General features: G+C 42.4%; 1 protein-coding gene across 1 annotated transcript; it reads left to right on the plus strand.

Annotated features, from left to right (window-relative positions):
* Positions 1 to 4,754: 4,754 nt before the first annotated feature.
* On the plus strand, positions 4,755 to 22,252 carry LOC310877277 (uncharacterized protein; the record flags this gene model as incomplete). Its single annotated transcript, XM_083791089.1, has 5 exons — positions 4,755 to 4,886; positions 11,027 to 11,095; positions 13,014 to 13,085; positions 14,559 to 14,612; positions 22,161 to 22,252. Exons 1-5 carry the CDS (start codon positions 4,763 to 4,765, stop codon positions 22,250 to 22,252), a joined length of 411 nt encoding a protein of 136 aa, XP_083647215.1. The 5' UTR covers positions 4,755 to 4,762.
* Between the last annotated feature and the right edge of the window lie 857 nt (positions 22,253 to 23,109).

Genomic DNA, 23,109 nt, shown 5'->3' on the forward strand with positions numbered 1-23,109 from the left:
ATCTTTTCGTGTGATAATATTGTCACCCACTCTAACCAAGAAGCCATCTGCCTTGCTGAGATTACTATTTGATCCGAAGAGAATGGATTCAGTTTTTCCCAGGTGTAAGGATAGTTTGTTATCACCGAGCCAGGTGCAGATTCTACCGAGTTCAGAGCTGAGGGTCTTTTCAACCTGCAGTTTGTAGGGCTGAGGGAACATAGGGCTGAGGGAACATAGGGCTGGGGGAACTTGGGTACGGTCCCCTTCTCTCTCTCCTATCTCTTTTCTCTCTCACAGTACTGGACCTGTAACAATGACTCCTCAGGTCAGTCATCAATTAAGCCTTCTCTATCCCTCTCTTTTTGTCTTTCTCTCTCCCTATCTCTGCCTGTCTGTCTCTCTCTCTCTGTGTGTGTGTGTGTGTGTGTGTGTGTGTGTGTGTGTGTGTGTGTGTGTGTGTAATCAGAGCGTGACTGACAGATGGCAATTAATATACACACACTCAGAAGGATGCATTCCAGGCTACGTGCTCCGTACAGAAACCTGTTTATTAATTGCTATGTTGACGATGCATTCTCTTAAACTCCTGGCACGGATACTGTTACAGTATTTCTTCTGTAATTTAACTTTGATGTTTCCGCAAGAAGCATTTAGCATGCAATTATTACGTCTCATAAATCAAGTCAAGTTTAGCTTGTAGGGTGTGTGTGTGTGTGTGTGTATTTCTCCATTGTTGCATCCTTCTTGCTCATCAACAGAGCACACACGCATGCACGCACACACACACACACACAGACACACACACACACACACACACACACACACACACACACACACACACACACACACCTGGAGGAGGGTGCATTCCAGATAGGCTACGTTAGCCATAATAGTTCATAACGTTCATCCCTACAGATGTACAGAAACTTGTTCATTAACCCTAGAACTGTGGTTCTCAAAGTGGGGTCCTTGAGGGAGTTCCAGGGGGTCCCCAGCTAAATGATAGTTCCAGGGGCTCCCCAGCTAAATGATAGTTCCAGGGTGTCCCCAGCTAAATGATAGTTCCAGGGGGTCCCCAGCTAAATGATAGTTCCAGGGGTCCCCAGCTAAATGATAGTTCCAGGGGCTCCCCAGCTAAATGATAGTTCCAGGGGGTCCCCAGCTAAATGATAGTTCCAGGGGGTCCCCAGCTAAATGATAGTTTGGAACAAAATGGACCCTTATGGGTCTGTACCTCCGAGAGTGTACAAATGGAACCATTTTTACACTCAGAGTTAAATTAACATTGGTTTTACAATAATATAAATTGGGGGTCCCAGAGATAGAAATGCTGTTAAATGGAGGTCTGTACATTAATTCCCAATCGAACTGGAACCTTGTGGTTGCCATCCGGTCACTACCCTGGTCCCCTGAGCCACTGGTCACTACCCTGGTCCCCTGAGCCACTGGTCACTACCCTGGTCCCCTGAGCCACTGGTCACTACCCTGGTCCCCTGAGCCACTGGTCACTACCCTGGTCCCCTGAGCCACTGGTCACTACCCTGGTCCCCTGAGCCACTGGTCACTACCCTGGTCCCCTGAGCCATCCGGTCACTACCCTGGTCCCCTGAGCCATCCGGTCACTACCCTGGTCCCCTGAGCCACCCGGTCACTACCCTGGTCCCCTGAGCCACTGGTCACTACCCTGGTCCCCTGAGCCACTGGTCACTACCCTGGTCCCCTGAGCCACTGGTCACTACCCTGGTCCCCTGAGCCACTGGTCACTACCCTGGTCCCCTGAGCCATCCGGTCACTACCCTGGTCCCCTATTGGTCACTACCCTGGTCCCCTGAGCCACTGGTCACTACCCTGGTCCCCTGAGCCACTGGTCACTACCCTGGTCCCCTGACCCACTGGTCACTACCCTGGTCCCCTGAGCCACTGGTCACTACCCTGGTCCCCTGAGCCATCCGGTCACTACCCTGGTCTCCTACTGGTCACTACCCTGGTCCCCTGAGCCACTGGTCACTACCCTGGTCCCCTGAGCCACTGGTCACTACCCTGGTCCCCTGAGCCACTGGTCACTACCCTGGTCCCCTGAGCCACTGCCGCTGCATTGAGACTTCATCTCAGAATTTTATTTAACGGATACCTTGAGATGCAGCATCTCATTTTAGAGGGGGTCCAAAACACAGTACAGTGCAGTTACACAAATAGGCAATACAGACATGTACAGATACAGTAAGCTTGCTCATCCTCTCCCACCCACTCCCCCATCCCCCCCAACTCTCTCTGGACACATTGAGAGTACAGTACAGTGACTTGAAACAGGGGTCAGAAGTAAACAGCAGTACGGGCAGTGTTAGTAGCATGAACAAGTTGTTTTGTCTGGGGCGATATGCATTGAGAGGGGCCAGACTTAATCTGCCCCCTGGGGCGATATGCATTGAGAGAGGCCAGACTTAATCTGTCTGGGGCGATATGCATTGAGAGAGGCCAGACTTAATCTGCCCCCTGGGGCGATATGCATTGAGAGAGGCCAGATTTAATCTGTCTGGGGCGATATGCATTGAGAGAGGCCAGACTTAATCTGTCTGGGGCGATATGCATTGAGACAGGCCAGACTTAATCTGTCTGGGGTGATATGCATTGAGAGAGGCCAGACTTAATCTGCCCCCTGGGGCGATATGCATTGAGAGAGGCCAGACTTAATCTGCCCCCTGGGGTGATATGCATTGAGAGAGGCCAGATTTAATCTGTCTGGGGCGATATGCATTGAGAGAGGCCAGACTTAATCTGCCCCCTGGGGTGATATGCATTGAGAGAGGCCAGATTTAATCTGTCTGGGGTGATATGCATTGAGAGAGGCCAGATTTAATCTGTCTGGGGCGATATGCATTGAAACAGGCCAGACTTAATCTTAATCTGAGAGGCCTCTCAGGTCATGGTGTGTTCCGTCCTGCTCATATGTTGCGCACGGACACACGGATATTATGTGATGATGCTGTTGTTTAGCGCAACAGATGTTACACACACACACACACACACACACACACACACACACACACACACACACACACACACACACTAACACACACACTATAGAGTTCTTCCTTATTCCTTATGAGTGGATCCCAACAGGAATTATGTCAAATATATTGAAGCGAGCCGTCTGTTTTTAACGTACGTGGCTTTCGCCTATATTTTATATATTTTTTATACAATTTACAATTTACAATTTAGGCATTTAGCAGACGCTCTTAATCCAGAGCGATTTACATTTAAGCAAGAACAAAAGCATGGGAATACATCACATAAAAGCATTTATCATGAAACATGCGTAAGCTAAGAAGGTAACAGTGGAATATCTATATGATGAAACTATACATACACTATACATAATAAACTATACATATTCACTACTATGCTATACATATGTACTATGGCGTGCTATGACTATATACAATACAATTATAGTGCTGTCTACATAACATGCTGTAAGTCTGTGTCAAATGCTGTGTCTGTGTCAAATGCTTTATAGAGCAGTGGTCCTCAACAGGTGGACCGCGGTCCACGACCGGACCGTGGCACACCTCTCTGCGGACCCTGGAGAAAAGGCCTGGGCCGCTGCTCAGCGGGAGTGACCCCCCATCTGTCTCCTCATTTCCTGTCAGCCTACTGTCTGTCCCTCCATAAAACATATAAACATATAAACATATACAAATAAAGGCGAAAGCCACAAAAAAACATTTAAAAAAAAGAATAAAGAGAAGAAAAAAAGTCACCGCAACCGCGAGTTGAATTATCTGTTGTATTCGATCAATGCCGAGAAACGCAATTAATTAATTAACACTCTGAATGTGTGTCTTATGGGCCGGCATGTCATGATGACAATGTTGCGCTGACTGGCTCACTAGCAGTGACACATTCACACATTCAGTTGAATGAACAAAATTGGATTTTTGGAGGTGTGAAAAAATATATTTTCATACTCTGCCACCCCAGTGTTGGTTGGGATGGGACCCGGTTTGTATAGCTTGGTTTGACTGTACTAAACAGGCATAGTTGTTTCTAGGGGTGGGGGGGCGAGGGGGGCAGCCCCACCCCATGGGGCCCGCGACCCGCAATTTTATTTGCGTGTGCATGAGACTGGACCATGGTTTTATTCAAAGAAATGTTGTGGACCTTCAGCATTTCTAGTTGAGGACCCCTGTTATCGAGGGACAGACAGTAGGCTGACAGGAAATGGGGAGAGAGATGGGGGGGGGGGGTGACACGACATAGTAATTCCTACACAGGTTGTGTTTATAACCACGCCCCCGGACAAGTTAAGTTTACTGAGTTTAAGGTTATAGTTTCTGGTTCAATCAAGAGGGGGGTGTGTGTGTGTGTGTGTGTGTGTGTGTGTGTGTGTGTGTGTGTGTGTGTGTGTGTGTGTGTGTGTGTGTGTGTGTGTGTGTGTGTGTGTGTGTGTGTGTGTGTGTGTGTGTGTGTGTGTGTGTGTGTGTGTGTGTGTGTGTGTGTGTGTGTGTGTGTGTCTTCATTATTGCATCTGCATGCCTGCGTGATGACTGCTGTCAAGCTGTCATATGCAGGCGTGGAATGGAAAAGCGCATGGAATGCAAAGCATGTTCTAAATGTCTGCCAGGTCAAATCTGCCTAAGGCATCAAATCACTCAGGGCGGGCACTGCCAATGCGGGTCTGTGGGGGGAAAAAAAAGGTTACCAGTAGCCAGGTAGTGTATATAAGACGCAGCTTGGCACAGCATAGACACACACCTTCCAGAGGGAGACTGCAGCCATGTTCCTGATCGTCCTCTTCTGCCTGTGTTCAGCCGACACCAACCTGGAGTTCCTGAACATCAACCACCTCGAGGTCAACCTCAACCACCACGATGATGACCAGCCCTTAAACCACCTCACAGGTAAGAATGATGGAGAGGCTGTTACTTCTAGACCACCAGGTTCTAGGGCTGCTTTTTGACCGTTTTCAAGTTCAGATTAGCTGGGTTTAATTCAGTTTATTTAATTTATTATTGACCCTTATGCCTTGCTAAAAAAATCACACCCGTGTGAAGTGAGTGTCACTCTTATCATTAGGCCAGTCAATCTAAGCTAAAAAGAATATTTTTATAAATAAATAAATTGCAATAATAATTCATGTTTTTTTATGATCCTTAGTGTCATCCAAATAACATTTTAAAATTGATTATTTACATTTTGGATTATGGTCAATTCAGGGGTTGACCTTTTGTTGAAAACCTATTGTGAAGACGGCTATATGTCCATTTTTAGCCCAAGGAGTGTTTTTCGTGTAAAACTAATGTGTGCAATGGATTCAGATCATGAATAACCCCTATAGTTTGACACGTCACATGCTACTAAAAGCATATTTCAAATATTTTGCCTTACCTAGAGGTTTTCAATATGGTAGGCTACTGGCGGCCGCGGGACCCAACGTAGACGTTGGCGGTATTAAAATGCCTGCGGGCGGGCACGGGCGGTCAAAGAAAAAACAGCGGCCCCCCCGCAAATCCCTCATCCTCCCGCAAATTAACCAGATACAGATCTTATATAGCCTAAACAGTTTAGCAAAATATAAATGTCTGAGAACGGTATAATTTCCATGCGCTGGACAAGCACCGTGGAGTCAGTCTCACTCTCTCCAACAGACATCAGGCACGCTCCCAAAGCGGCTGCACCTGTCAATCATTATTAAGTAGGCTAATCGCTCTGAGAAGTGCATGCATGGATCGAGTTCCTTTTCCCCGCAATGGACATTTTCGCTTCTAAACCCCTTGTTGCTTTTCCCTGTGTGCGTCAACGTCACTCACTCAGCAATAACGTGAAACAGAACAATTACACAACGATGAGTAAACTTGGTTTTTAACACGCAGTCTCTCTCTCTCTCTTTTTCTTTCTGCCTCTCTCTCTCTCTCCCCACCCAGCATGCATGCGCGCGCTGCTGCGCAATATCTGTGACTGTGACACAATAATATATAGCATAAATAATAGGCCTATATAACAATAACACTTTCACTCTATCTGTGACCAGCTCCTCACAGACATAACTGTTTGGGTAAATGTATTTTTTTGGTCTGAAATTCAACGTTCAACCCCTGCATTTAACATGATCCAAAATGTATATAACAATCAATCTTGAATCTGTTATTGGGATCATAAAAACCTCTTACTATTGCAATTTATTTTGGGTCAAATCTTCCATTGACTGAACCTACATCACACATCATCTCAATCTGGACAATCACAAATTGCGTCCTCACTTTTCAATGTTTGTGTTTACACACTTTTGTCTGAGGCCTCATTCGCACGTATACCAAACACCAATCAAGCAAATGTTTGTGTTTGATTGCTGAATGCTGGTGGTGTTCTGCCCCCCCCCCCCCCCCCCTCATCAAACACAAATGTTTGGTCAAACCATGTGAGTCCCGTTGGAAAAGCATTGTGGTGGCCCAAAAAAACCACCAAACATTTGCTTGATTGGTTTCCTCCGCCGTGTGTGTGTGTGTGTGTGTGTGTGTGTGTGTGTGTGTGTGTGTGTGTGTGGAGAGATAATGCAGAGTGCATACACAATATATGGAAAGCCCTTTGCATAAAAAGCGCTATTTAAATGTATAATTTACCATTTTGCCTCAATGTGATTTTCCTTTTAAATGAAGGTTACCATGACATGGGGCAATGTTGTGATTGACCTTATTTTATTGAATGTATTTATTTTGAGGGGTGCTATCCCCTCCTATGGGGCGCTATCCCCTCCTATGGGGTGCTATCCCCTCCTAGGCCCAGCATTGTGTGTGCGTGTGTACCCCATCACCCATGGCGATGAGTTGATTGGCTGAGGGCTAAAAGGACCACTTCCCCACTTGTGGCCATTTTTGACTGAGGGACTGCCATTGGATTCTTTTTTTAATTTTCGTTTTCTCAAGTCATATATGAAAGCAGGGAATCATAGCTTCAAATTGACATTGGTTGTTCAGTTTGACCCTCCAGTTTTGGAGATATGGCTTATAGAGTAATGTGTAATGAGTTGAGAAAACAGGCTTGAAAAGGTTCACTTCTGTGGTCTCTAACATTACACCTAGCTACATGTTTAAGCATTTATTTCATATTTACATGTCAATTTCAGCTCTGATATTTATTTCAGACATGCTCTAGTATCTGAATTGCTATTATTGCATTTTGGATAAAATATAAATAAACATTCAGTTTTTCTCTGGTGAAAAGCTGGAGTTTGCACGATGGCAGGCTCTCAGTCAAATCTGGTCACACTTTTCAACCTATCTTCATATAATTGGTCCTCACTAATTTAACACTTTTCAGGAATAGAAAGCCTGCAGTTTCTATTAGCTTGGATTCCCTTTAAAGTGATAATTTCCATTTTAAAGGGATAGTTCAGATTTGTTTTGACTTAACATTAATAATAGTGGTTGTAACTGTATTAATTTATTGCCCGAGTCCCGTGGTGGGAGTTCTGCTCTGGTTTTGGTGAAATATCAAGTAGTTCCGGTCATTTTGTACTGGGGCCACGCAGTAAAAGTAAATGACCTATTTCTAAAATATTAGTGCAACTTTCGTTCATTTTTTACCCCTCTATCACACGGAACTATGCTTTTTGTGTCCATATCACTACGCCAAAGAAATAGTTCCATGTGATAGAGGGCTCAAAGTTGCTAATATTAAAAAATTAGGTCAACAATACAAATGACGCTAGTTTTGTGGATTAATTTACTTTTACTGCGTGGCCCCAGTAAGTAGTAGTAAGTAGCCTTGCCGAGCCATGAGGCCCATAGGGCAGGAGCCTATATCTCCTGTTTCTGTAGCCATGAGGCCCATAGGGCAGGAGCCTATGTCCTGTTTCTGTAGCCATGAGGCCCATAGGGCAGGAGCCTATCTCCTGTTTCTGTCAAGCAGGGAGGCACTGGGTCCCATTTTTACCGTCTTTGTTATGACCCGGCCGGGGATCGAACCCCAACCTCCCAGTCTCAGGGCGGACACTCTAACCACAAGGCCACTGAGCGTGGCCCCAGTGCCCCCCGCAAAATGACCGTAACTACTTAATATTCACCAGAACCAGAGCAGAACTACCGCCACGGGACTCAACCAATCAGAACCAGAGCAGAACTCCCACCACTGGACTTGGGCAATCAATCAATACAGTTGCAACCACTATATTAATGGAAAGTATTTCATACACCTTAATAAAAAAAAAAAACGGAACTATCCCTTTTAATGTCCCTTCAAAGTGAAAAATGTCATTTCCATTTTCTGTGCAAGCCTATTCAATTTGTAAATCTATTTATTCTATTCGTAAAATGTCAATCACAAAATTGCCTCATTTTAGCCCCTCCCTCATAAATGCAAAGAGGTCTCATACTGGGGGTAGCAGTGGATCAGCGGTAGAGTGGCCGGTAGGTCTCATACTGGGGGTTGCAGTGGATCAGCGGTAGAGTGGCCGGTAGGTCTCATACTGGGGGTTGCAGTGGATCAGCGGTAGAGTGGCCGGTAGCTCTCATACTGGGGGCTGCAGTGGATCAGCGGTAGAGTGGCCGGTAGGTCTCATACTGGGGGTAGCAGTGGTTCAGCGGTAGAGTGGCCGGTAGGTCTCATACTGGGGGTAGCAGTGGATCAGCGGTAGAGTGGCCGGTAGGTCTCATACTGGGGCTGGCAGTGGTTCAGCGGTAGAGTGGCCGGTAGGTCTCATACTGCGGGCGGCAGTGGATCAGCGGTAGAGTGGCCGGTAGGTCTCATACTGGGGGTAGCAGTGGGTCAGCGGTAGAGTGGCCGGTAGGTCTCATACTGGGGTGGTTCCCGGTTCGATCCCTGTGGTCTCCCTCAGAGTTAGGGCTGTATTTTACGTGTCTTAAGTACCTGGCTATTCTGAGTGGCCAAAGAGCATTGACCACGACTCCAGGTCTTAAGTTAAGTAATAAGACCTGGTACTTAAGACACGCAAAATACAGCCCTTAGTGTCCAAGTGTCCTTGAGCAAGACTCTGAACCCCTGATTGCTCCTGATGTGCAGGTTGGTGCCATCAGTGTGTGTGGGTGTGGGTGTGTGTGTGTGTGTGTGTGTGTGTGTGTGTGTGTGTGGGTGTGTGTGTGTGTGTGTGTGTGTGTGTGTGTGTGTGTGTGTGGAGAGCGAGATAATGCAGAGTGCATACACAATATATGGAAATCCCTTTGCATAAAAAGCGCTATATAAATGCATAATTTACCATTTTACCTCAATGTGATTTTCCTTTTAAATGAAGGTTACATTGACATGGGGCAATGTTGTGATTGACCTTATTTTATTGAATGTATTTATTTTGAGCGTTGCTATCCCCTCCTATGGGGTGCTATCCCCTCCTATGGGTTGCTATCCCCTCCCATTAGCTAAATTCCAGTGTCACACAGCTGGATCACTGGAACTCCGAACAGAGCTGTACAGTCTACAGAATAGACAATTCATAATTTTGTACATGTAACCGAGGGTCCGACTCCAAGGCCAATGTGTATGTATTGGTAACATGTGCAAGGCTATTTATTCCTGAAATAGTGAATAAGCGCCAGGATGCGCACACGTATAAATCACCCCCTCCTCCGACATGTAGTCAGTCCTCCTCCGCGGTCTTTGCAAATAACGGACACTATAACAGGAATTAGGTATAGTCTCTCTGACTTACATATTCATAGCAGTTGTGCATTCAGGCATGCACAGAGATAAATTAACTATAGCTTTTGAGGTGCGCACAATATAGCCGGCCTAATTTATATATCCTACTTGTATTATGCTTAATCACACAACGCAATAAAGCCAGTGGCTTGTTGTGGTCCTTTCACTTGTAGGCTAGATAGGCTACTTTATCATTCTGAAGCTCTATTCATTCATCGAAAATGTGTCTCTTCAACAAACAGTTGAACAGTGCGTGCATGTGTGTGTTGGCCGTTGGGTCAGCGACTTCAGCCATTCAGCCGGCCGGCAGCTAGTGGATGGGGTGGGGTGGGGGGGTGCATAGTATCGGGTTTCAGCAGTGTTTTTGTGCCACATGTGGAGGAGGCGGACTTATGTCACTGGAGAAGGAAAAAAAACATGTACACGTGATGCGGAAATCCGCTGCGAGGAGACAAAATACCCCACCGAGCCTGCACCTGATGTACACTCGCTCTATGCGGTCTCGGAGAGCCCACTCGGCACCTCCACTCGACTCCACTCCACTCTCCTCCTCGATGGAGAACTTTAACAAATGGAACGTTAACCATTTCCGGGTCACGCTGGAATGACCCCGAGTGAGCGAGTGGGAGTGAGCGAGTGGCCGAGATTTTGGGTATATTGGAATTCAGCTATTGGGTGCTATCCCCTCCCATGGGGTGCTATCCCCTCCTTTGGGGTGCTATCCCCTAATATGGGGTGCTATCCCCTCCTATGCCCAGCATTGTGTGTGCGTGTGTACCCCATCACCCATGGCGATGATTTGATTGGCTGAGGGCTGAAGGCCCTGCGTAGAGCAGGGTATGCTCTGCTGTGGGCCTCTGCTGGTAGAATCTAAAGCAGCAGCATCAAATATTTGCAAGAAAAACATAATAGGTCAAAATGGGCATATTGTTTTACAGCCCATTGGCCTTCATTGAGTTGAGTGATTGACAGCTGACATGACAAGCCTCTGTTACAGGTCTCAGGGCTGCTGAGTACCTCATTAACAAAACTGAACCTGAATAAACAGGGATAATGACGGAGCAATGAAAAGATTTGACGTGTTGCTTTTCTTTCCACAATGTAACTGATGGGAACCGGAAGCTGCGCTCCTTATATTGGGACCCCAGAGAACCTGGGCTAGAACAAACGTTCCGTCCTCACTGCATGTTACACTTTGCTAGTGCAATTCATTCACAGTATTAAATGTAAACCTTCATTTAAACGAAATTATTAAATAATTAAACAGACTCTTAAAACGCATTAAGTTGGGTCACACTCTCCTGGCGGTGCCACACAACCGTTGATGAAGTGAGTGAGTTTGTTTTCTACGTTTGTTTGACATGATGTGATTTTGTTGTATATTTTCCAGAAAAGGACAACAAATGTAATTCCAGTAAGAATGAGGTGGAAGCACCAGGAGGAGGTTCTGTGAATGAAGGTGAGAACGTCAATGTTTTAATTATTATTTGGTAACATTTGCTATGCATCCCATGTTTAAAACGTATTTATGAACACACTTATAAGACATTATAATCTTCTCATAAACAGGTATAATTATATTTATAGGCACTGATAAATAATCATTATACGTTATAAGCTTAATCATAACACATTATAAACTTTATTATAATGACTTATAATATCAAGTATTATAATACTATACTATGGGCTAAGTGTCTATGGCCTAATTCAGCCCAAGGAGTGTTTTTGTGCAAAAATAATGCTTGAAATCAGAATCATGAAAACCCCGTAATTTGACATGTCACATGCTACTTAACGCATAATAAAATGTAGAACATTTTGCCTTATAATGGTTGTATGGTACCCCAACTTTCAGCAGCTGTCAAAAAGTACAAAGGGGGGTTGAATAGAAAACAATGTGGGATATGTTAGTAGATACCTTTACAAACACATTGGTGACTATAGATATGTTAGTAGACACCTTTACAAACACATTGGTGACTATAGATATGTTAGTAGACACCTTTACAAACACATTGGTGACTATAGATATGTTAGTAGACACCTTTACAAACACATTGGTGACTATAGATATGTTAGTAGATACCTTTACAAACACATTGGTGACTATAGATATGTTAGTAGACACCTTTACAAACACATTGGTGACTATAGATATGTTAGTAGACACCTTTACAAACACATTGGTGACTATAGATATGTTAGTAGACACCTTTACAAACACATTGGTGACTATAGATATGTTAGTAGACACCTTTACAAACACATTGGTGACTATAGATATGTTAGTAGATACCTTTACAAACACATTGGTGACTATAGATATGTTGGTAGACACCTTTACAAACACATTGGTGACTATATATATGTTAGTAGACACCTTTACACACACATTGGTGACTATAGATATGTTAGTAGACACCTTTACAAACACATTGGTGACTATATATATGTTAGTAGACACCTTTACACACACATTGGTGACTATAGATATGTTAGTAGACACCTTTACAAACACATTAGTGAAGAACATTCTTGGTAAGAAATGTATTCCCAGATTATATTAAAGGAGAATTCTATGCTAGAAGGCTTTCTTACCTTTATTTGTAGTTGTTACGTCCCCACCAAAGAGGTCCAGGTGTTATGGGGCTATGGGGTGTTGTACTAATTCGCTTATTTCCATCGCTCAAAATCATTATATTTTTGTATATATCCTCTCTTCATAATGTAAATAATAACCCAAGCGGCACACTTTACTACTTATTTTGATGGAAATAAGCGAATTAGCACAACACCCCATAGCCCCATTCAATTCCCATTCAATTCAATGCAATTCATTAAGGGCTTATGGTAGGGGAAATAGCCAATAAGGAGGTTTTGTACAAAAAAACACCTGGACCTCTTTGGTGGGGACGTAACAACTATGAAGAAAGGTAAGAAAGCCTTCTAGCATGGAATTCTCCTTTAATATCCCCTGACTATTATAATTAATTATATTATAATTATTATATATATTATATATATATATATATATTATAATTATTATTAGAAAACACTCATAGACTCTATATATATATGCTCTATAATATAGAGCATACCCATGCATGAAGTGAGTGGCAAATCGAGTGGCAAAGTGAGTTTAACCTTTGTGTGGATGTAAGGGCTGTCAATCAGATAGGACCTTTATGTGTGGATGTAAGGGCTATCAATCAGATAGGACCTTTATGTTTGGATGTATGGGCTGTCAATCAGATATAGGACCTTTATGTTTGGATGTATGGGCTGTCAATCAGACAGCTTACAGATAGATGTGTTTTTAAATGAAACTATTTAGTATTTATGATTGACTGAATGTTATGCTCTTGTGTTTTCAGCCCTCCTTGCTAAACTGACAGCCATGGAAACCAGGCTGGCTGCAAGTGAAGAAGCAAACCAACAGCTTGAAGGTTTATAAATTCACATTGTTTTAATTCAGGGGAGACACTACACAGCTGCATCTCAAAACATTACAATATTCATTCAGGGGAGATGGAGAGAGACACTACACAGCTGCATCTCAAAACATTACAATATTAATTTTGTTAAATGTATTACTTTCTTCCATAATATAATTCAAAAAGTGAAACTTTTAAAAACGTTTAAAATACAGAAATGTCGACCATCTGAAAAGTACATTTATTTATGCACTCAATACGTGGTCTGAGCTACTTTTAAACACATTATTTCATAAATGGGGCGTGGCATGGAGGTGATCAGCCTGTGGTACTGTTGAGGTGTTATGGAAGCCCATGTTTGCTTTCATAACAGCTTTAAACTAATTTGTATTGTTGAATATAGTGTCTCACTCCTTCCTCTTGACAATACAATATAAATTATCTGTGATTCAGGTCAGGCCAGTTGGCTGGTCAGTTAAGCACAGTATTACCATGGTCAGTACACCAGTTAATAGTAGTTTTGTGTCTGTGGGCAGGTGCCAAATCACCATGCACATTTATGTATGTGATTAATAAAACGAAATTAACTGCTAGAAGGTCCTACATTAACTTAATTAAGCAGTCACCGTCTCTGTGACATGATGTTCTTTCTAATTTTAGACATCGACTACTATGCAATCAAATAAATCTGTATACAAGATCATTTCAGAGAAGGAGGGAAATACTAAATTAATTGTTAACTACATTAAAAAAAGTTGGTAAAGGGGCGAGCAGTCTCGTATTCGCTCATAGCATGTCTATGGTGGATTTATATGAAACAAAAGTCAATGGAGGGTATTGCAACTCTGGACAATCTAGAGTTGCAAATTGCGGCTAGGGGTTTTCATGATTCTGACGATGGAGAGGGACACTATACAGCTGCATCTCAAAACATTAGAATATTCATTTTATTAAATGTATTAATTATCTTCCATAATATAATTAAAAAAGTGAAACTTTCATATATTCTAGATTAATTGTGCATAAAGTGAAATATTTAAAACTTTGTTTTGTTTTAATCTTGATCATTCTGGCATACAGCTCGTGAAAATCAAAAAATACTACAACTTGTATCTCAAAATATTAGAGGTTGAGGTGTTATGAAAGCCCAGATTTGCTTTGATAGCAGTTTTAAACTAATTTGTATTGTTGAATATATATATATATATATATATATATATATATATATATATATATATATATATATCTGTGGGGTTCAGGTCAGGCTGGTCAGTTAAGCACAGTAATACCATGGTCAGTATACCAATTACTAGTAGTGTATATTACATCTGATTAAATTAGTGATGGTGTTACAAAAGTTGGGTTTAGTGTTCTTCTAGGGTTAATAAACACTCAACTTATTGCTGCGTTTTAAAATTTAACTTTTTAGTATTTATGATTGACTGAATGTTAATGTTCTGTTTATTCTGTTTGTTCTGTTTTCAGCTAAACGGACAGCCATGGAAGCCCGGCTGGCTGCAAGTGAAGAAGTGAATGAAGGTTTATAACTTCACATTGTTCTACTGAATATTGACCAGACACAATAGGCCATATTCAGACCACAGACATCTTGCCAGCAAGGTGTTACCTAGCTGACACCCATAGACAGCCCATTCATCCACACAGAGGATAATTCAAGCTTTCCCTACAGCTGCAATGTTGATGATTTTGACATTGTTTAATATAATTAGAGAGGACTTTTCTGTTTGGATGAAAGAGCCGTCTATGGGAAGTATCACCTAGGTGTCACGTTGCTGGCAAGATGGCTGCGGTCTCAATATGGCCAATAGCCACTATAGTTCCACACTCACTCCAGAGGGCCACTATAGTTCCACATTCACTCCAGAGGGCCACTATAGTTCCACATTCACTCCAGAGGGCCACTATAGTTCCACACTCACTCCAGAGGGCCACTATAGTTCCACATTCACTCCAGAAGGCCACTATAGTTCCACCCTCACTCCAGAGGGCCACTATAGTTCCACATTCACTCCAGAAGGCCACTATAGTTCCACTCACTCCAGAGGGCCACTATAGTTCCACATTCACTCCAGAGGGCCACTATAGTTCCACACTCACTCCAGAGGGACACTATAGTTCCACACTCGCTCCAGAGGGCCACTATAGTTCCACACTCACTCCAGAGGGCCACTATAGTTCCACACTCACTCCAGAGGGCCACTATAGTTCCACACTCGCTCCAGAAGGCCACTATAGTTCCACACTCACTCCAGAGGGCCGCTATAGTTCCTCACTCACTCCAGAGGGCCACTATTTACGTTAACTTTATTAACTTAAATACAAAAACATTGGACATAAATGGCGTAGGAGCTAAATTAATTTAACCCTTTGCTTGAGCCGAATCTGGCTTGCACATTGTTTGTTGAACTTCCTCTTGTGAGTGTGGACTTTGTTGACATTAAGGAAGTATTTAGACAGCTACAAGGGTATCTTAGTTAACTATTTAGACAGGTACATGGGTATCTTAGTGAAGTATTTAGACAGGTACATGGGTATCTTAGTGAATTGTATTTAGACAGGTACATGGGTATCTTAGTGAAGTATTTAGACAGGTACATGGGTACCTTAGTGAATTGTATTTAGACAGGTACATGGGTATCTTAGTGAAGTATTTAGACAGGTGCATGGGTATCTTAGTGAGTATTTAGACAGGTACATGGGTATCTTAGTGAGTATTTAGACAGGTACATGGATATCTTAGTGAAGTATTTAGACAGGTACATGGGTATCTTAGTGAAGTATTTAGACAGGTACATGGGTGTCTTAGTGAATTGTATTTAGACAGGTACATGCTTATCTTAGTGAGTATTTAGATGGGTACATGGGTATCTTATTCTTAGTGAAGTATTTAGACAGGTACATGGGTATCTTATTCTTAGTGAAGTATTTAGACGGGTACATGGGTATCTTAGTGAAGTATTTAGACAGGTACATGGGTATCTTATTCTTAGTGAAGTATTTAGACAGGTACATGGGTATCTTAGTGAAGTATTTAGACAGGTACATGGGTATCTTATTCTTAGTGAAGTATTTAGACAGGTACATGGGTATCTTAGTGAAGTATTTAGACAGGTACATGGGTATCTTAGTGAGTATTTAGACAGGTACATGGGTATCTTAGTGAAGTATTTAGACAGGTACATGGGTATCTTAGTGAAGTATTTAGACAGGTACATGGGTATCTTAGTGAGTATTTAGACAGGTACATGGGTATCTTAGTGAGTATTTAGACAGGTACATGGGTATCTTAGTGAAGTATTTAGACAGGTACATGGGTATCTTAGTGAGTATTTAGACAGGTACATGGGTATCTTAGTGAGTATTTAGACAGGTACATGGGTATCTTAGTGAGTATTTAGACAGGTACATGGGTATCTTAGTGAAGTATTTAGACAGGTACATGGGTCTCTTAGTGAAGTATTTAGACAGGTACATGGGTATCTTAGTGGTGTACTGTATATTACATCTGATTAAATATACCCGGGTTTAGTGATGGTGTGACAAAAGTTGGGTTTAGTGTTCTTCTAGGGTTAATAAACACTCAACTTATTGCTGCATTTTAATGTCCTGTTTGTTCTGTTTGTTCTGTTTTCAGCGAAGCGGACAGCCATGGAAGCCCGGCTGGCTGCAAGTGAAGAAGTGAATGAAGGTTTATAACTTCACATTGTTCTACTGAATATTGACCAGACACAATAGGCCATATTCAGACCGCAGACATCTTGCCAGCAGCGTGATACCTAGGTGATACTTCCCATAGACACCCCATTCATCCAAACAGAAAAGTCCTCTCTAATTATTTTAAACAACGTCAAAATCACCAACATTGCAGCTGTAGGGAAAGCTTGAATTATCGTCTTTCAATCTGTAAAGTTTTTGTTTAATACAAATCCACCCTAGACATGTTATGAGCTACTTCCTGTCAATAAATTCCTTACAGATGATTATGTTCTAGTATCAGAGTATGGAAGCGCTCGTTATCAGTAAAGGAACCTCCTGCTGCCTGCTGCACTATGTGCACATTCAAAACAGGTGGTACGCCTGGGCTGTTGAGTGATACTCAACGAGCTCTTCCAAACTCCAACACTTGCAAGGAATTTATTGACAGGAAGTAGCTCATAAAATGTCTACGGTGGATTTTTTATGAAAGAAAACACTTTATAGATTGAAAGACGATAATTCAAGCTGTCCCTACAGCTGCAATGTTGGTGATTTTGACGTTGTTTAATATAATTAGAGGGGACTTTTCTGTTTGGATGAAAGAGCCGTCTATGGGAAGTATCACCTAGTATCACGTTGCTGGCAAGATGGCTGCATGTCTGAATATGGCCAATAGCCACTATAGTTCCACATTCACTCCAGAGGGCCACTATAGTTCCACACTCGCTCCAGAGGACCACTATAGTTCCACACTCGCTCCCGAGGGCCACTATAGTTCCACACTTGCTCCAGAGGGCCACTACAGTTCCACAGAGAGAATCGTGTAGACCAGGCCCATTGCAAGTTGTTGTAGGTTACTCTGTCATCAACCCTAAGCTATTCCAGCCTATCAAAATGGGCAGGGGTGAGGTGGGTTCTGAAATATTAAAATCTTGAATCAAGCAACATGAAAAGTGTCTGGGGTGAAACACAAAGGCCAGAGTTCTCATATGTCCCAGGAATACAATAGGTTCTAGGGAAAAAAATAGTATATATATATATATACTGCATATTTTTATATATTTTCATGTGTGCGGCCTAGAGGGCATCTGAGCATGTGCTACACTATACCTCTTACACCATGTGTCCTTTGGGAAACCGGGCCAATATCAGTCACCAGAAGCAGAGACGTGTGTTTTCAATTAGTCTAACATGGTTAAAATGGATTTTCAAGTCACAATAGGATCAAATAGGATGTCGTAAGACATGAATGAATTTGCAACAAAATACATGATCTTTAGGATAAATTCAGGGTCAACAGAAATCTCTCCCTCAACCATATTTGATTAATAGCATTCAGAAACATTATTTAACGTTAATGTTCTGTTTGTTCTGTTTTCAGCTAAACGGACAGCCATGAAAGCCCAGCTGGATGCAGAGAATGAAGGTTAATAACTTCACATTGTTCTAATGAATATTGACCAGACACAATAGCCACTATAGTTCCACACTCACTCCAGAGGGCCACTATAGTTCCACACTCACTCCAGAGGGCCACTATAGTTCCACACTCACTCCAGAGGGCCACTATAGTTCCACACTCACTAGTCCAGAGGGCCACTATAGTTCCACACTCGCTCCAGAGACCCACTATAGTCCCACACTCACTCCAGAGGGCCACTATAGTTCCACACTCGCTCCAGAAGGCCACTATAGTTCCACACTCACTCCAGAGGGCCGCTATAGTTCCTCACTCACTCCAGAGGGCCACTATTTACGTTAACTTTATTAACTTAAATACAAAAACATTGGACATAAATGGCGTAGGAGCTAAATTAATTGTCTCCACCAGGCCGAAGGCATGTGGGGAGAGTATGTTTTGCACTCCGTCCGTCCGTGTGTCCGTCCGTCCGTCCATTTGTGTGTCCGTGTGTCCGTCCGTCCGTCCGTGTGTCCGTGAGCAGCTAATCTCGGCCACCGTTAATCCGCTCGATGCCACATTTTGCACACACACTCCCTGGATGCCAACGATGAACCTCTGCCCCAAACTTTCCAGAACGGCCTGTTATAGCGCCACCAGGAGGCCGCTTTGTGCAAAACAAGTTTTTGCACAGTACACCTACAGATTTTGTCCAAACATCGCGCAAATTGGTACACAGTCTCTCTAGAGCCATTCAACGAAACGGCTCTTTCAGATTTCTCAGACTCCATCCTGATTGGTTAACATTGGCTTCCAAAGTTCACAGGAGTGCTCAGTTTCAAACAAAATGCTGCAAATCATGAACACATCGCGTGATTTCCGTGAAATTGTGCACCCACATTCCCACTAGGCCGAGGACGAAATGACACATGAACAATTTCAACTCAGCCTCAAGGTGGCGCTATAACTGGCCCAAAAGTGTTTTTACCTCTAACTGCACGGATCTGTGGATAACTTTGTATGCCAACTCCCTAGAGGCCAAGGAAAAACCTTTGCCTGGAATTTTTCACATCTGCTCTTTATAGCGCCACCAGGAGGCCGACATATGTAAAACACATTTTCTATTATTACTCCTTCAGATTTTATCAAAATTTCATGCAAATCGGTACACATGATCTCCATAGTCATGTGATCAAGACAGGTTTTTTTGATTTCTCATATTCCATCCTGATTGGCCACGATTGGCTCCTACACTTTTCAGGAGTAGCCCGCTTTGTACAAATCGCCACAACTCCTCAACGCAGCGTCCGATTGCGATGAAACTGTGCACGCATATTCCCACTAGGCTGAGGAAGAAATGCCACTTGACAGTTTTCAACAGCCTGATGGTGGCGCTACAACAAGCCAAGTCGCGTCATGCACTCGCACACACACACACACACACACACACACACACACACACACACACACACACACACACACACACACACACAACCGCTCAATGCCAAATTTTGCACACACACTCCCTGGATGCCAACGATGAACCTCTGCCCCAAACTTTCCAGAACGGCCTGTTATAGCGCCACCAGGAGGCCGCTTTGTGCAAAACAAAAACATTGTACCTGCATCCCTCCAACACCAACCTCCGGCCCAAATCTTCCTCAACAGCCTGTTATAGCACCACCATGAGGCCACAACCTGACCTGCCCTGGTGGAGACCTGTGCCGATTGGCACTTTATCTAGTTTAACCCTTTGCTTGAGCCGAATCTGGCTTGCACATTGTTTGTTGAACTTCCTCTTGTGAGTGTGGACTTTGTTGACATTAAGGAAGTATTTAGACAGCTACAAGGGTATCTTAGTTAACTATTTAGACAGGTACATGGGTATCTTAGTGAAGTATTTAGACAGGTACATGGGTATCTTAGTGAATTGTATTTAGACAGGTACATGGGTATCTTAGTGAAGTATTTAGACAGGTACATGGGTACCTTAGTGAATTGTATTTAGACAGGTACATGGGTATCTTAGTGAAGTATTTAGACAGGTGCATGGGTATCTTAGTGAGTATTTAGACAGGTACATGGGTATCTTAGTGAGTATTTAGACAGGTACATGGATATCTTAGTGAAGTATTTAGACAGGTACATGGGTATCTTAGTGAAGTATTTAGACAGGTACATGGGTGTCTTAGTGAATTGTATTTAGACAGGTACATGCTTATCTTAGTGAGTATTTAGATGGGTACATGGGTATCTTATTCTTAGTGAAGTATTTAGACAGGTACATGGGTATCTTATTCTTAGTGAAGTATTTAGACGGGTACATGGGTATCTTAGTGAAGTATTTAGACAGGTACATGGGTATCTTATTCTTAGTGAAGTATTTAGACAGGTACATGGGTATCTTAGTGAAGTATTTAGACAGGTACATGGGTATCTTAGTGAAGTATTTAGACAGGTACATGGGTATCTTATTCTTAGTGAAGTATTTAGACAGGTACATGGGTATCTTAGTGAAGTATTTAGACAGGTACATGGGTATCTTAGTGAGTATTTAGACAGGTACATGGGTATCTTAGTGAAGTATTTAGACAGGTACATGGGTATCTTAGTGAAGTATTTAGACAGGTACATGGGTATCTTAGTGAGTATTTAGACAGGTACATGGGTATCTTAGTGAGTATTTAGACAGGTACATGGGTATCTTAGTGAAGTATTTAGACAGGTACATGGGTATCTTAGTGAGTATTTAGACAGGTACATGGGTATCTTAGTGAAGTATTTAGACAGGTACATGGGTATCTTAGTGGTGTATATTACATCTGATTAAATATACCCGGGTTTAGTGATGGTGTAGCCTCGATAGCCAGGCTTTCATTTCGTCTGCGCGAAAGATGAAAGCCTGGAAAAAGCTGTGGGCTGAACAAGTCTAAAAGTGGGAGTCAACCCTTCCGGGTGGGCGTCGCTCTAAATGATGTGACGTAGCGCTGCACTAGGGGGGAGAGGAGGGGCCGGGGGTGACGGACAGATCGATGAGAGCCAATCAGGGTGCGCGCATTTCTGAGGCGCGACCCGCCCCTCTAGACGAGAAATGTCTCGCTCTGGGTCAGGCTAGTGATGGTGTGACAAAAGTTGGGTTTAGTGTTCTTCTAGGGTTAATAAACACTCAACTTATTGCTGCTCTTTTAAATGAAACTATTTAGTATTTATGATTGACTGCATTTTAATGTCCTGTTTGTTCTGTTTGTTCTGTCAACAGAAATCTCTCCCTCAACCATATTTGATTAATAGCATTCAGAAACATTATTTAACGTTAATGTTCTGTTTGTTCTGTTTTCAGCTAAACGGACAGCCATGAAAGCCCAGCTGGATGCAGAGAATGAAGGTTAATAACTTCACATTGTTCTAATGAATATTGACCAGACACAATAGCCACTATAGTTCCACACTCACTCCAGAGGGCCACTATAGTTCCACACTCACTCCAGAGGGCCACTATAGTTCCACACTCACTCCAGAGGGCCACTATAGTTCCACACTCACTAGTCCAGAGGGCCACTATAGTTCCACACTCGCTCCAGAGACCCACTATAGTCCCACACTCACTCCAGAGGGCCACTATAGTTCCACACTCACTCCAGAGCGTCACTAGAGTTCCACACTCGCTCCAGAGGGCCACTATAATGATGAGTGAGAACCTTCTAAATGAGGATAAGACAGAAGTTCTCATAATAGGTTCTAGTGACATCGGAACAACCCTAGCATTAACACGTTAACTGCCCAGGATGGCAGTTCTGTCTTTTGAAGCTTAACTACTGTAATATATTTGATTCATATAATTCAAGAGCTAAGGTTTTAAAAATCATATTGTAATGTCGAATCAGATTAACTATAATCACTAGTGGTGTTTTAATCAAACTGCATACATTAAATTAATGATAGATTTAATGTTAATATTGTGATTATTTCAGCCAACCTTGCTCAGCTGTCCAGCATAGAAATGAGGATGAATCACAGCGAGAGTCGAGTGGAGCAACTGGCCAATAAGACTGACGGTAAATAACTTCACATGTTTCGCTGTTGTTGAAAAGTGTCTGTGATTATTTACATTCAATGGTTTTTCTTACAATTTAGGCATTTAGCAGATGCTCTTAATCCAGAGCGATTTTCAGTCAGCAAGAACAAAACATGGTAATACATAATATACATAAAACAGTCATTATGAATCATATTATACATAAAACAGTCATTATTAATCATAATATACATAAAACAGTCATTATTAATCATAATATACATAAAACATAGTCATTATGAATCATACGTAAGCTAAGAGCCTAACAGTGAATATCTATATAATGAACCTATGCATATATAGAGGGTATGTGCGTGACATCATCATCAAACCAGGGAACGCCTACTGAGTGCCAAAAAACTACTTTCTAGCCTCGACATCCAAACAGAAAAGTCCAATATGATTGCATTAAACAACGCTAAACAACATTACACTCACTTTGCCACTCGATTTGCCTTTCACGTTTTGCATGCTATACCCTCTATAGTGATATGTCTACATAAAATGCTATCTCATTTGGTAATCTAAGATCTATATAATCTAAGATCTATTTATATATATAATTGAAGTAGGTAATATTTAGAGTATTAAGAGTTTGTTGCTTCCACCAACTTTCAACCTCATCTGAGTTTGTTGCTTCCATCAATGTGGAGTTATTTTTGCATACATGAAGATAGATAATAAAGAATAAAGAATGTATAAAGAATGCATGAGGGTCAATTAAAATTACAACTCTTCTATGCAACAATGAGTTAATCTGAGTTTATTTAAATCAATCTTGACATTATGTGCATCAATCAATTAAAACTACCCCAACAAGTAATAATAGTGACACAAGTTAAAAC

The sequence above is a fragment of the Protomyctophum parallelum genome (genome assembly GCF_964188405.1).
Source record: "Protomyctophum parallelum genome assembly, chromosome: 2".
NCBI classification, from domain to species: domain Eukaryota; kingdom Metazoa; phylum Chordata; class Actinopteri; order Myctophiformes; family Myctophidae; genus Protomyctophum; species Protomyctophum parallelum.